The following is a 13,402-nucleotide window of genomic DNA, read 5'->3' on the forward strand; positions in this document are numbered from 1 at the left end:
AACTGCTGTATTTCCCCGTGGGTCTTACATCCATGAATCCTGACGATAACAGGAGCGTGATGAATTATAAATGGAAATAAATAGTGAGGCTGCTCTTTTACAATGATAACATTGCTGATAATCCTGGTTCACCAATTTGAACAGTGCTTTGCAGTCTTTGAGAAAAAGTCCTAAATGAATTCTTGGCTTTATCCACAGATACCATTACGTTATCAGGTGATGAGCGAGAATTTGGCAGGCTTAATGTGAAGGTGTGCTACGTTCCTCACGTTGAACAGATCTGGATCACAATCTTGAAAGTAAGTGAGCCTAGCAAGACCTCGAGAACTGAGTTAGTCTTATACTGGTGATGTTGGGCAGGAGTTTAGCTTGTGCACCTCCATCCTACTTCTCTAAAAAACACACAGATCCATTGGCCCTTCTTTCTGTCCATGGCTGCCAGGCCAGCATACCACACTGCGATGCAATATGAAAGGACACTTTCTATTGTGGACCGGTAAAAGGAGTTCATCAGTTGTTGTTTAACATTATTCTTTCGCAAGACCCTGAGGAAATGGAGTCTCTGTTGGGTCTTTCTGACCACCTGAGTTATGTTGATTTTCCAAGTGAGGTCCTCACTAAGGTAAACTCACAGGAATTTAAAGGAGGAGACTCTCTCCACACAGCCTCCCCCCCCCCCCCGGATATACAACGGGGCAGGTTCCCCTCTCTTCCTCTGAAAGTCCAACACCATCTCCTTTGTCTTACTAATATTTAGGTGCAAGTTATTCTCTAAGCACCATGTAGATACTTTTTGAACCTCCTCCCTGTACGCTGTTTCATCTCCGCCTGCAATTAGGCCCATTATGGTAGTATCATCTGCAAACTTAATAATTACTGTAGATAAGAAATGGAATTACCTTATACCGAGTCAATCATTGGTCCTTCTAGCTCACAAATGTCTACTATGACTAACACCTCCTCTGTGATATCCTTGTAACAGGAGATGTGAGCATCTGAACCTGGGCGCATGTGCATACAAAGCTTCATCTGGACGACACCGTGTGTGTTATTTGGAAAGGAAACGTTGTTTGGAGGGAGGGGGTTTCCTACTGGTTTAAGCTAACAAATATTCTGTGGTGATTTTTATGTTGTGGCAATCTGTTAATCTAATGTTGACCAGCTCAGTGTTGGGGTGAGGCTTGCATGCTAGCAAGCACCTTGGAGGGAGACCCATTGCAAAATGGTTTCTCCCCCCCCCCCCCAGCTAGTGCTCTCTAAATCTGCAAAAGTTTGCCTAAGATTCTATGAGGTTGGAGAACCACATTCTTATAGGGAGAGGGTTGAAAATAGCAGTACCTACAAATAAGGCAGGAACGTTAAAGCAAGCAAATAAAACAGACAAGCAGTTTGGTTGCCGGTGGGATAAAAGCCGTTTTCTATTTTTAAAATTGCAGTGCAAAGATCTGAGCTGGTCATCTAGCCTTGGAGAAAACCCCCACATTTCCATCAAAGGAACTATTACATTGCCCAAGCCAGTGCAATTCAGATGCTCACCAAAGGAAGCTTCCAGTGTAAGTGACACTTAAAAAAAATATTGACTCCCCCCCCCATCCCTGTATGTGAATCACTGTTTTCAAGAACTGCTAGAGGTCCCCCCACTGAATCTTACAGGCCAATAGCCCTAGTCAATCAAGATGAAGGCATCCTATCTGCTGGTCTTGTGCAGAGGCTAAATTGTTTTATCACTTAATTATATCCATAGAGACCAAACCAGCTTTATGCCAGGGTGTCATGTAAGGAACTATTCAGTGGCTACTAAACCTTGTAAATTTTTGCAAGCACTTGGGGACTCCTCTCTCTGGGCATTCTCAGCGCTTTCAATAGTTTTAAGTTTCATTCTCTCTCTGTGTGTTAGAAAAGCTGCAAATTGGAGAAGAGATTTTGCACCTGGTAATATGGCTCTATTCTAGTTCAAAAGCAGTAATTAGAGTCGATACCTTTGATTACTCACCAGTTGCTCTGGATAGGATGGGTGGTGCCCCTTATTGCTTCCCTTGTTCACAGTGGCAGATAGAGTCTGGACCAAGCCTGACATTAAAAGGCACACATAGCCTCATCACTGATGACACCCTCGTAACGTTTTCTGACCTAGAGAGAGGTCTGCAGGAGCAGGAGTTAGAATCTTTTAAGAGCGTAGCAGGACTAGAAGTCAATTACACCGATTTAACATGGGTAAATAAATGTTTGCTGGTGCATAGGGCTGAGCTTACCTTAAAGGAGCCTACTTTTAAATATGTATGAGTGTTGGTGACTCTAAAGACACTGCACAACTTAAGAGGCAAAATAATGGCCCATTGCTGAACCATTCCACCAATGTAACAACTTTGCTGTCCATTCAGTGCAGTAGAACGGTCTGTGTGCCTCATTGCTTATGGCATTTGTCATCATGTGGATAACTTGGACATCAGTGTGATTTTGGGAGGATTACGAACTCTTACATAGAGTCTCTATGCCTCTAACAGCTGCATAAAATTTTTTTAAACCTCCTTCCATCTCTGAATCCCTATGGCAGAGTAACTTTTGCCTACTGATTTCTGCCTGTTATGCAGCTGTTAAAGGCACAGAAGCCCTGCCAGGAAAAAAATTGGCAACCCTATGCTTTTCCAGAGTTCTGTTTTTCTAGGGTCCCTCCCCTTGTGCATTAAAGCATTCCATGCAGCATGTTGCTGTGATCTTTTTGTTTTGCTTGAGCTGAAGCCAGGGACAAGTGTCAACACCTGTCACTTCAATTACATCTATCTGTCACAGTCAGAATCTGGGGGAAGTTACACAGTTGTGTGCATTTAGGTTTTTGTTTTGGGCTTCGTTTTCAGAGGCTTCCTGTGAAGTCCTGAGACCTTCTCAGAACTGTTAATAGCTGCTTGATCAGTCCTGGCATGAGCCTTATGTCCATACTCTTTTCCCTTCAGTTCTCCACGTGTAAACAGTGACATTCCAAAAAGCATCAGGCTTTGTTCTCTGGGGAACTTTCCACCCCATGAGTTCATCACAGCAGATGTAGCATTATCCATTATCCAGGCAGTTCTATAGGACCAGCCCACGCTTTAAGATTGACATCTGAACTCCTGCTTCCTATCATGTTGTTACATGAGATTATGCAACACAAGTGGGTGCAGGTTCCCTCTTTTTTGTTCTGTTCATAAGAATCTTTATTAATTTCTGCAACCTGCTGCTTTTAGGGATGCTTATGGATTGCTTCTCCTTAATTCACATGCCTTTGGTCCTGCTACTTTTAGAAGGGTGCTTCCCCACTGCTTTTGGATGACTGCTAATGTACAAATAGCACCAGAGATGAGAATCTAGGTGTTACAATCAACTGGAACGCTCCTATTGTTTATTCCTAAACTGCCATCGGCTTTATTAAAGCGCTATAGTGCTGCTGGTGTGTTTGCTGTTAGGATTAGGTTCACCGTTTTGATTGCTCCATTATGTAATTATTATCCTTTCCTTGTAGGAAATTGAATTCATGGAAACATTTGTGTTTGCCATCAAACTGCAACTTCTGCAGACTGCGAGGCTTGTCTTCAAAGTACAAGCTCAGATTCCTAGGAAGAAAACTATCGGGGAATGTGTTTTGCCGCTGCGAGAGCTCAGCTCGCAAGAAACAGACAACTGGCTGGCAGTAGCACCTCCTTCCAAAGCTTCAGTAAGTTACTGTGTTCTAAGGAGCCTTGCAGGTCATCTGGAATGAACATTGCTTAGGACACATCTGAGTACTGACTAGGATTCTGAAACTGATCCTATATCATCATTTTAAAAGCAACTGCATTAATCCTGAAAATACAACAAACAAATTGCTGTTTACTTCTTGTGCCTTCTACTAAGTTATTCCTTGATAACTATCAACATGATAACCTGAATGAAGAACCCCCTGGCTATGTTAAAGATAAAGGGACCCCTGACCATTAGGTCCAGTCGTGGCCGACTCTGGGGTTGCGGTGCTCATCTCGCTTTATTGGCCAAGGGAGCTGGCATACAGCTTCCGGGTCATGTGACCAGCATGACTAAGCAGCTTCTGGCGAACCAGAGCAGCACACAGAAATGCCGTTTACCTTCCTGCCGGAGCGGTACCTATTTATCTACTTGCACTTTGACGTGCTTTCGAACTGCTAGGTTGGCAGGAGCAGGGACCAAGCAACGGGAGCTCACCCCGTCGCAGGTATTTGAATTGTCGACCTTCTGATTGGCAAGTCCTAGGATCTGTGGTTTAACCCACAGCGCCACCCGCATCCCATCTGGCTATGTTAACTGCACTTTAATAATAGGTTCTGCATTCTGAGGTTGGATCACAGAAAAAGACTCGGCTCTTCCATGATGCAAGATGGGTAATCCTAGATAACTTGGAATGTAAGAAGACTAAGGGCTTGTTCACACTTCTGCTTGTCCCGTGTTAATAATAATAATGATAATTTATTACTTATACCCCGTCCATCTGGCCGGGCCTCCCCAGCCGCTCTGAGTGGCTCCCAACAGAATATTAAAAACACGATAAAACATCAAACATTAAAAACTTCCCTAAACAGGGCTGCCTTCAAATGTTTAAAAGTCAGGTAGTTGTTTATTTCATTGATATCTGATGGGAGGGCATTCCACAGGGCAGGTGCCAATACCGAGAAGGCCCTCTGCCTTGTTACAACCATGAGTCTGGGCAGTTTTGCCTTTGCCCTGCTGCTTTCCTGCAGGAAAAAAAAATACTCTTTAGCACTAACTCAGAACAAACATACATCTGGAGAAAACACAGTTGATGTTTTCTCTGATTCAGCAGTAAACAGTGGGATTTCCCCAGTGGAAAGCAGTTGGGGAGGCGTGGATGAACACTAAATTATTGGTTCCCTATACAGTGGTACCCCGCAAGACGAACGCCTCGCGAGACGAAAAACTCGCAAAACGAAAGGTTTTTTCGTTTTTGAGTTGCCTCGCAAGACGAATTTCCCTATGGGCTTGCTTCGCAAGACGAAGCTTGCCCCGGGGACAGCGGGTCTTCTCTTTTGAAGCAAGGGGCGGCGGGGAGATCACTGCCGCTGCTGGCGGAGAGGTCTGCGAAGCCTGGGAGCGCTGATGTCAGCGCGCGCAGGCTTCGGCATGGCGGCAACCCTCTGCCAGCAGCGGCAGCACTGCCGCTGCTGGCGGAGAGGTCCGCGAAGCCTTGGCCGGACAACTTTTGAAGGCAGGCGGGGGGAGCAAAGACTTTCGCCCCCGCCAGCCTTCAGAAGAGGAAGGCTGGCGGGGGGCAAAAGTCTTTGTCCCCCCTGCCTGCCTTCCCAGGGGCTTTTAAATCGCCCCAGACAGCGGAGAAGTCCTCCGCTGTCCGGGGCGATTTTAAAATGCCGCCCGCCAGCATTTTAAGATCGCCCCGGACAGCGGAGAAGTCCTCCGCTGTCCCGGGGTTTTTTAAAATGCTGGGGGTGGGAAGAAAAGCCCTTGTCCCCCCCCCCAGCCTTCAGAAGAGGTCCGGGGACAGACTGTCCCCGGACCTGGTCTGAAGGCGGTTTCCCTAGGAACGCATTAATTGATTTTCAATGCATTCCTATGGGAAACCGTGCATCGCAAGACGAAAAAACCGCAAGACGAAGAGAATTGCGGAACGAATTAATTTCGTCTTGCGAGGCACCACTGTAGTATACAGCTGTTGCATCTCATGCAATACACCTAAGCACAATTCAGTAAAATTAATTTATATTCTGTTCTGAAAAATCTATGAACGTCATAGAATATCACAACCTTGAAATACAACTGCTCTTTGGCTGATGGGTAATAATCAGGTGTTCTGAAAACATTTAATTCTTCATGAAATAATGATTTTAAAATGGATTTTGGTTCTTGGTAGTTCTCTGTCCTGGTAATCAGCTCTTCCTTTCCTCCTTGAGATTGTGTGCTCTGAAGCAAAACTTGATTTAGGGAGAAAACCTCCATAATCTGTAGCCAACAACAACTGGTTGCTAAGAGTTCTGAGGAAAACATTGTGAATCTTTGGCTAATTTATGGTATATGCTGAATCTGAAACTGTTACAGCTGCGATTGACAGGGGCAATAAACTTTTTTTAAAACTGTACTTGGGCATGCTTATGACACAGAAAAAATAGGGATTAGATAGACAGATGTATTCAACCTACCAGGTGGTGGGTGAATTTTAATTATGGAGCCTTGCTACTGTAGAGTTTTACACAAAGGAGTCATATTGTGGCCTCACGTATTAAGCTTTGGTGGGACAGGTTCCAAAGAACCATGAAATTAATTTTGTGGGTCCAGTGGGATTGCTTTTCTTCTAACAACAGCCTGTGGGCGTGGAGGTGGGAATCCTGCTGTCTAAAGAAAATAGATTCCACAGAGCTGGTGCAAGCTTCTTCCATGAGCTTAAGTGGCTATTTGGATTCTGGCTTAGAAATTCTAACACATTTGGGCAGGGCTGCAACATTTTAACCCAGAATGTGCACAAGCCTAACGGTCCAACATTCTCAAGTAAGCTGGCATTCCTCGTGTGTGTCATAACAGAAAGTAATTGATAACATCTGATCTCTTTACTTATAATATAGACCTTCTGTTTCAGAGCTGTACAACTTGGCTCAGAGTTAAATGGAATATGTCTTTGCATTCTTATTTTCCGTCCAGGTGTCCCCTGCAGAAATGAAAATAGGCACCTGTTTTCAAGCAGTAAATAGTAGGATCCAGTTGCAAATTTTTGAAGCCCAGAACCTCCCAAGCTCCACCACACCACTGTCTTCAAGTAAGTATTGCAATGATTTTGTATGTCCTTTTCTAGAATACTTTGAGGCAGCGTAGACAAGTAGTTTGATTGCCAATGGTATATAGATCAGCCATTGTCAATATTTGACATAAAGTCACCGGTGGAGTGCTAGCTAAATTTTACTTCCGTTATATATATATATCTGTTCCAGTAGATATTCTACTGTCTGTGTTTGGTATGCAAATCAAGCAACATGTTTGTTTTGTTAATTCTGTAATATAAGAGTAGTATTTATACAGTACTCTGATATGTATGGAGAGGTGCTCTGTCTTGTGTATGAAAATATGATTAATAAGGGAAGCAACTATACTATTCTTGCAACCCCTCCCTTGCTCTTTTATTATAAATAATCTAATTCATAGGTTCTGCTGCACTCTCTGGTGCAAGTCTGATCAAATGCTAAAGGTTTAAAGATGTCTCAAATTTTAGTGGCACCAATTCAGTTATGTGGGAGAAAATAGGCAGGCAGGACTGCTGAGGATAAGGAGAAGTCCCTCCTTTAGAAAACTGTGACTTTGAAGAAAAGTTTAGTCCCTATTCCAGTGGTGATGATGATGATGATGATAATTTTATTTTGCCTGCCTATCTGCCTGCCATCTCTTACTGCCATTTTCTTCCATGCTAGATTATTTTGTAAAGGCTGCTATGCTTAGCACTGAAGGGCTGGTTGATAAGAAAAAGACCCGGCTACTAAAATCCACAAATGGTCGAGTGAAGTGGGGAGAAACTATGATTTTCCCAGTGAGCAACAATGAACATGGGATAAACTTTCTCGTCAGACTATACAGCAGGAGCTCAGTGAGAAGAAAACACCTTCTGGGACAGGTTGGTATATTTGCACGCACACACACACACACACACACACAATATTAAGCTGCAAATTAACATGAGTCTGGAGTATTACAAGTCGGTTAGGTCACATCTCTGCTTTGGCGCTATGCTTTTTAAAGACCCAAAAATGCCTTCTGCTTATCAAATCTTGTGAATTTCAGCTTCAGGCTTCTTCCTGTGGAGTGCTAGTTAGTTAGCTCAACTTGAGCCTAGCTCTGGGATCCTAAACTCATAATCCAAATGGAATGGACTTTGGCTTTGACTCCTGGGGGACCTGCTCCTTGCCCTGCAGGGTTTTTCCCACTTGGCCAGAGGGTGCAGGCCCCTGACTGACTCCAGCTGCAAAAGCTGAGGAGGCCAGAGACCATATTGGCTGTCTCTTAGTACATACCCAAGTCATGGACCCTCAGCCACCACCTGCCATGGCCCACCATTGGCTGGATTGGCAGCAACAGCTGCACATATGTTCTATAAGCATAGAAGACACCTGAAGGCAGTCCAGTATAGGGAAGCCTTTTTAAAGTTTAATGATTTATTATGTTTTTATATATGTTGGGCAACCCAGTCAGATGGGTGGGGTGCAAACAAATTGTTGTTTGTTAATAATTCTCTTGTTAATTATGCTGTTTTAAATATGCATTTTATCTCTGCCTTCCTTTAATAATGTTTTATTTTGAAATGTTTAAAAATTTTTTTTTTGTTAACTTTGCTATGCTAAATGTGCATTCTGTAGTTGACCTCTATTGTAATGTTGTGGGGGGGTTTTTGAAATCTTTTAAGATAATACCTGTATTTTAGTTTCCTGTTAATTATGTTGCCTTGAATGTATACTTTATATTTGACTTTCTTCAGAAATGTTTTATTCTGGGTTTTTTATGTGATGTTTTAATGTGTTGTAAATGGTTTTAAGATTTTTCCCTCCTTAAAAATATAAAGCGATACAGAAATGAAAATAATAATAATAATAATAATAATAATAATAATAATAATAATAGGTTTCCCAACCAGTGGCTCCCAGAATCCACATGCATCATTTCCCCACAAAAAAAACCATCAAGCTAGCTGTTTATTCAGGTTTTAACCAATGCCTATGCACATACCCAATTTCAGGGTGCCAAATTACGAAAGATTACCAAAGGCTGCCCCTGCCAAGGTCCTCCCCAGAGTGGATGATGAAAAGAGGAATTTCCTTTCACTATATTAGCACAATACAGATCTTTTATAGCAAAAGCCTAATCCGCCCCTGAAACCTCTACTATATCCAGTGCAGGTAACACCTCTAATTCTGCATTAATTGTTCCTCACAAGTAATGGATTTCCTTTAGCTAGCATGAGGAATATGGGAAAGTGGCAATGAAGCTGTGGCCTTATTTGATCCAAAAGTATGTGCCTTGACGGGTCGTCGTCCCCGTCCCCCCCCCCCCAGTCGGGGAAGTGGGGGCCATGGCCACGCAAGCTGCAGATTCTGTACATACCACTGCTGTGCCCTTCCCATTGTCCCTCTAACTTGCAGTGCTTGCAGTGCTTGACTCTTGTGCTGCTCCTCAGGAGGGGACAAGGATGACTCCCGCTTTGGCGTGTAGTAGAAGACACTGGTAACTCAGCCCTTTTGTCCTACAAAGACAGCAGATTCTAGCCCTGAATATGTAGAGTGTGGAAGGGGCATACCCCGTGGCTGCCTGGGGACCCCCCACAGGACCTGATAAAGCCCCTGGACCGTACATTTCATACTAGTGGCCTGGCATAGGTGCCCAATTGATGTGAACAAGAGCAAAGAGCCCAACAGACTCCTAACATAGGCTTTCTGAAATGAAACAAGTCACACATTTACTAGTGGAGGGCCATTCATGTACAAGGAGCGGGTTATCTGTTTGCATTACTCCTATTGAGGAGGAAATGTCAGCTCACAATTCCTCCACCAGCTGACTAGGGCAAAGCTGTATTTTTAAAGTGTTGCTTCCTGATTGTATAATAGAGTAAGCCTTCCAGTGTAAGGGAAGCGGCTCCCTGTGAGTAGATTGCATTGTCCTTCACCAAACTGGCTAATAAAACGTGAACTGCAACTCTCTCATGTGAAATACTGAAACTAACTGCTGACAGTACCTAACTACCGAAGGCTTTTTACCAAAGTCAGACTAAATGTCTTTCCCTCTGCAGTGTTGGATGGTAGGTTGAGAGGAGTTCCCTACCAGGACAGACTTTGCTCGTGTGCTCAAGACATCGATTCCATAAATCATATTTTGTTGCATTGTGCAAAATATGAGCAGGCCAGGGCTGAACTAATACTATCCTTGCTGGTACCTTTCCCGGGAAAATCAGAGGCTCACTATGTCAGGTTCCTACTGGAAGACCGGACAAATGCTAGAAGGTTAGCAGTGGCAAAGTTTTTATCGGTGGTTGCAAGAACAAATGAGCCCTATATTCTAAACAAAATGCTTGATTAACCTGGAGGTAGGCTGTATGAATTGTGTATTGATTTGTAATGATTTGTTGGGTCTCTGGACCGTAATAAAGATTGATTGATTGATTGATTGATTGATTGATTGATTGAAACTAACTGACATTTAATCTTAACAGTCTTGCATGAGATGCATAAATCATGCACACTTCCAAGTACGGTAAAATCTCATTTTGCAATCTCCCCTACCTCTCGCCTCCTTCAACAACCCAGAAAGCACAGTTGGGCAGCTTTAATAACATGTTCTGTTGCAGACATGTGCTTCAGGGATGTTTCCAAAGCACAGGCGTCCCCCAACTTACACGAAGGTTATGTTCTGGGCCCCTGTGTGCATAAGTGAAATCGTGTAAAGTGGGGAGCACCCTTTAAACGCTCTCTCTGCTGCTCTCTCTTCAACCCATACAAAAAATACTGTATCCAAAAATATCCACACATAGAATTTAAGAGGCTGGAGGGCACATGGGGGAAAGCAGCGGCAGCTGTTGCACATCAGCTGTTAGGCAGAGAAGCTGAAAGCCTCAACTTCCGCAGAGGGAGTGTCTAAGCAGAGCGAAGGTTAAAGCCCATAAAAGCTGGGCTGGAGGTTAGCTTTTTGTTTGTTCTATACTCCTAAGAACATAAGAGCCTTCCTGGATCAAAGGCCTATCTAGTCCACCATCCTATTTGCCATAGTGGCCATCTAGGTGCCTGTGATGATAACCCTACAAGCACCCTCCCACTGTTGTTCCACAGCTATTGGGTCATGCTGCCTCAGACCTTGGAAGTAGCATGCAACTAGTAGCTTTATATTCCATGAATTTGTCTAGGCTTCCTTTTTAAGTCATTTTAAGTTGGGAAGCCACAATTGATAGCAGTGAATTTCTTCTGCAATGGAGCAATATTATTTTAAATCAACAAGAGCAGCTACAGGCTTTTATAGTAATCCTTTGAACACCCCCCTCCCACAAAATACCATAGAAATATAAAATCAGATAACATCCATGGAAACATACCAAGCCTTGAGAGGTTATCTGGCTACTATGGTTGTTTGCATTTCAGTCTGTTTCTTTATTGTGATGTGTTTATTACTTACCTTGTTTTAATGTATTGTTTTCTTATGTTGTGTATCTGCTGTTGTAAACCACCTTGGGGATTTACATGAAAGTATTTTAAACGATCAGATAAAATGGACAACTTACTACAACCCACAGCAATAATCCAGATTTTAAAAAACAAACAAACATGTATAGACTGTTTTCCACTTAGAATCATAGAATCATAGAGTTGGAATAGACCACAAGGGCCATCGAGTCCAACCCCCTGCCAAGCAGGAAACACCATCAGAGCACTCCTGACATATGGTTGTCAGGTTATTAGCTTTTTCTTTTCTCACACTCTGTATTTATGTACAGTTTTTTGTTGGCATGGTGACGAACAAGATAAATGCCAAAGATGGCTATTTGGCGTGGCCTTTGTAATGACCCCTGTGATTTCTCTTCCTCTGCAGGTCTGGCTAAGCAGTGACAGCAACAGTCCTGAAGCTTCTGCTCAGTGGAGAGACACGATTGCCAATCCAGAGAAGGTTGTCGTTAAATGGCATAATGTCAATCCAGCATGACGCTGGTGTGGGCAGTACTTTGGGAATTCATTGGGACTTGAGCCAAGAGGCTTCTGCACTTACTTAAAATAAACAATCATCCCCTAAGACAGAAGGAAAATAAATACCTGCATTGACTGGTGTGTAAGGTCACTTCTGGAGAGGAAAGCAAGAGAAGGAGCTGTAGTGCTGAAAAAAAGACACAAAGTGAAGAATCTTCACAATATCCATGGAATACAGAGGTCATATTGCGAAGTTAAGGGCCCAACTACTGATCCTTTTGATAAGGATTAAAAGAACTTTCGTATATTTATGTTAGCTTTTCTTCTAACTTAAAGATCTAACTTAAAAATGACTTTGAAGACATTTTCCTTTTCTCCATTGAAACCCCTGCCTCAGTTACTGTTTTCTTTCTAAAACTGTTATGAGGGCACCGCTTAATAATTATTTCGGACATCTCTCAGCAGTCATCCCTTCATGTTGAGCAAGAGATCTAAGACAGGCAGCAGGGGGCAGATTAGTATTTTACTGTTCAGAATCTTGGAATAAACTTTTTAAAGTAATTTTGAAGAATGCTTGCTTGTTATGAGCATTGGGCTTTAACGTGAGGGAGGGCTGGGCATTTCAAGACAACTCTTGCTACATGCAGAGAGGCTTTCAGTGCTTCTTCAATGTGCCAGGTCATAGTACTTGCTCCTATTTGGGGGCCTAAGACTTAACTCACTGTTGTGAGCCAAGAGATGGAGTAACAGCAAATGAAAGCCTTTGCTCCTGTGAAGAATGAAAGTATTCTAACCTAGGAGGAAGATTGTGTATTTAATAAATGCTGGCTTGTGGCACTGCATTGTGAAATGGTGAAATGTTTACTGGCAAAAATGCTCGTCAAATGTTCAACCCTTTAAAGTGCTATTATATGTAATTTTAGCAGGCAGATGTGAATAGTTAATTGTAATATGAATACAGTAAGTTGAATATGAAGACACAATGGCTAGGCTGGAGAGCCTTTAGGTCTCTAGATGTTGTCCCAGCCGGCATGGCCAATTAATACTGGAGCTGGAGCTCACCAACATCTGGAAGGTAACGGGTCAGCCATCCCTGATGTATGAACATGCTTAACTGGGTCAGTAGCTAAGGTTTCCAGTTGTAAATCCTGTACCATCTAACTTCTTAGAGCACTATGGTAAAAGACTGCAGAACTGCTGAAAACAAAGGATGCTGAGAGTGCATGTCTAGTTTGTTCCTAAGTTGATGGTTCCCATCTAGCTCATATCAATCATGGCTAAACAGTTTATAATTTTATAAGTATTTAAGTAATTAAAGCTGATAATCTCAGTTCTTTGTCTGGTTTGAAAATTATGTCTGGAACGATACACCTGAAAGGTCAATGGTGAATGAACCATAAATGGTAGATTATTGTGGGTTTAAACAAACAGAACAGTGATAAAACAGAGGGATATTTTTACAAGAGACAATTAACACAGCTGTTGCATTGCCTGTACTGGAAGGAAACAAGCTGTGATTAGACAATTGCATTGACAAACGTGTTTCTTCTAAGCTAGAAATAAACCAGGTGACAGACTGCCAAGGCACTTCAGAACTAGTGAAGAAAGGCTGTGGCTCAGCTGGAAGCTGTTCCTACATTAAGGTCTGGGCACATTCCGTTTGAGAGAATGGAGGGGAACTCGGTTTGGTGATTATATTGTTAGAAAAGTTGGTGCCTTCTCCCTCTCTCTGCCGAGTGGTGGCAAGA

The 13,402-nt window shown here is 42.9% G+C and overlaps 1 protein-coding gene across 2 annotated transcripts in view; it reads left to right on the forward strand.

The window, feature by feature from the left end:
• Nucleotides 1–12,984, forward strand: part of TC2N (tandem C2 domains, nuclear) — a 33,552-nt gene extending 20,568 nt beyond the window's left edge. For both annotated transcript variants that reach the window (XM_082233392.1, XM_082233391.1), the window contains exons 7-12: nt 199–299; nt 1,437–1,553; nt 3,497–3,688; nt 6,652–6,766; nt 7,413–7,612; nt 11,563–12,984. In XM_082233392.1, the coding sequence (XP_082089518.1) occupies nt 199–299; nt 1,437–1,553; nt 3,497–3,688; nt 6,652–6,766; nt 7,413–7,612; nt 11,563–11,673 (836 nt within the window). In that variant the 3' untranslated portion in view covers nt 11,674–12,984. The remainder of the gene's footprint in view (nt 1–198; nt 300–1,436; nt 1,554–3,496; nt 3,689–6,651; nt 6,767–7,412; nt 7,613–11,562) is intronic.
• The last annotated feature ends 418 nt before the right edge of the window (nt 12,985–13,402 follow it).

Source organism: Podarcis vaucheri (assembly GCF_965113315.1).
Source record: "Podarcis vaucheri genome assembly, chromosome: 1".
Lineage (NCBI taxonomy): Eukaryota > Metazoa > Chordata > Lepidosauria > Squamata > Lacertidae > Podarcis > Podarcis vaucheri.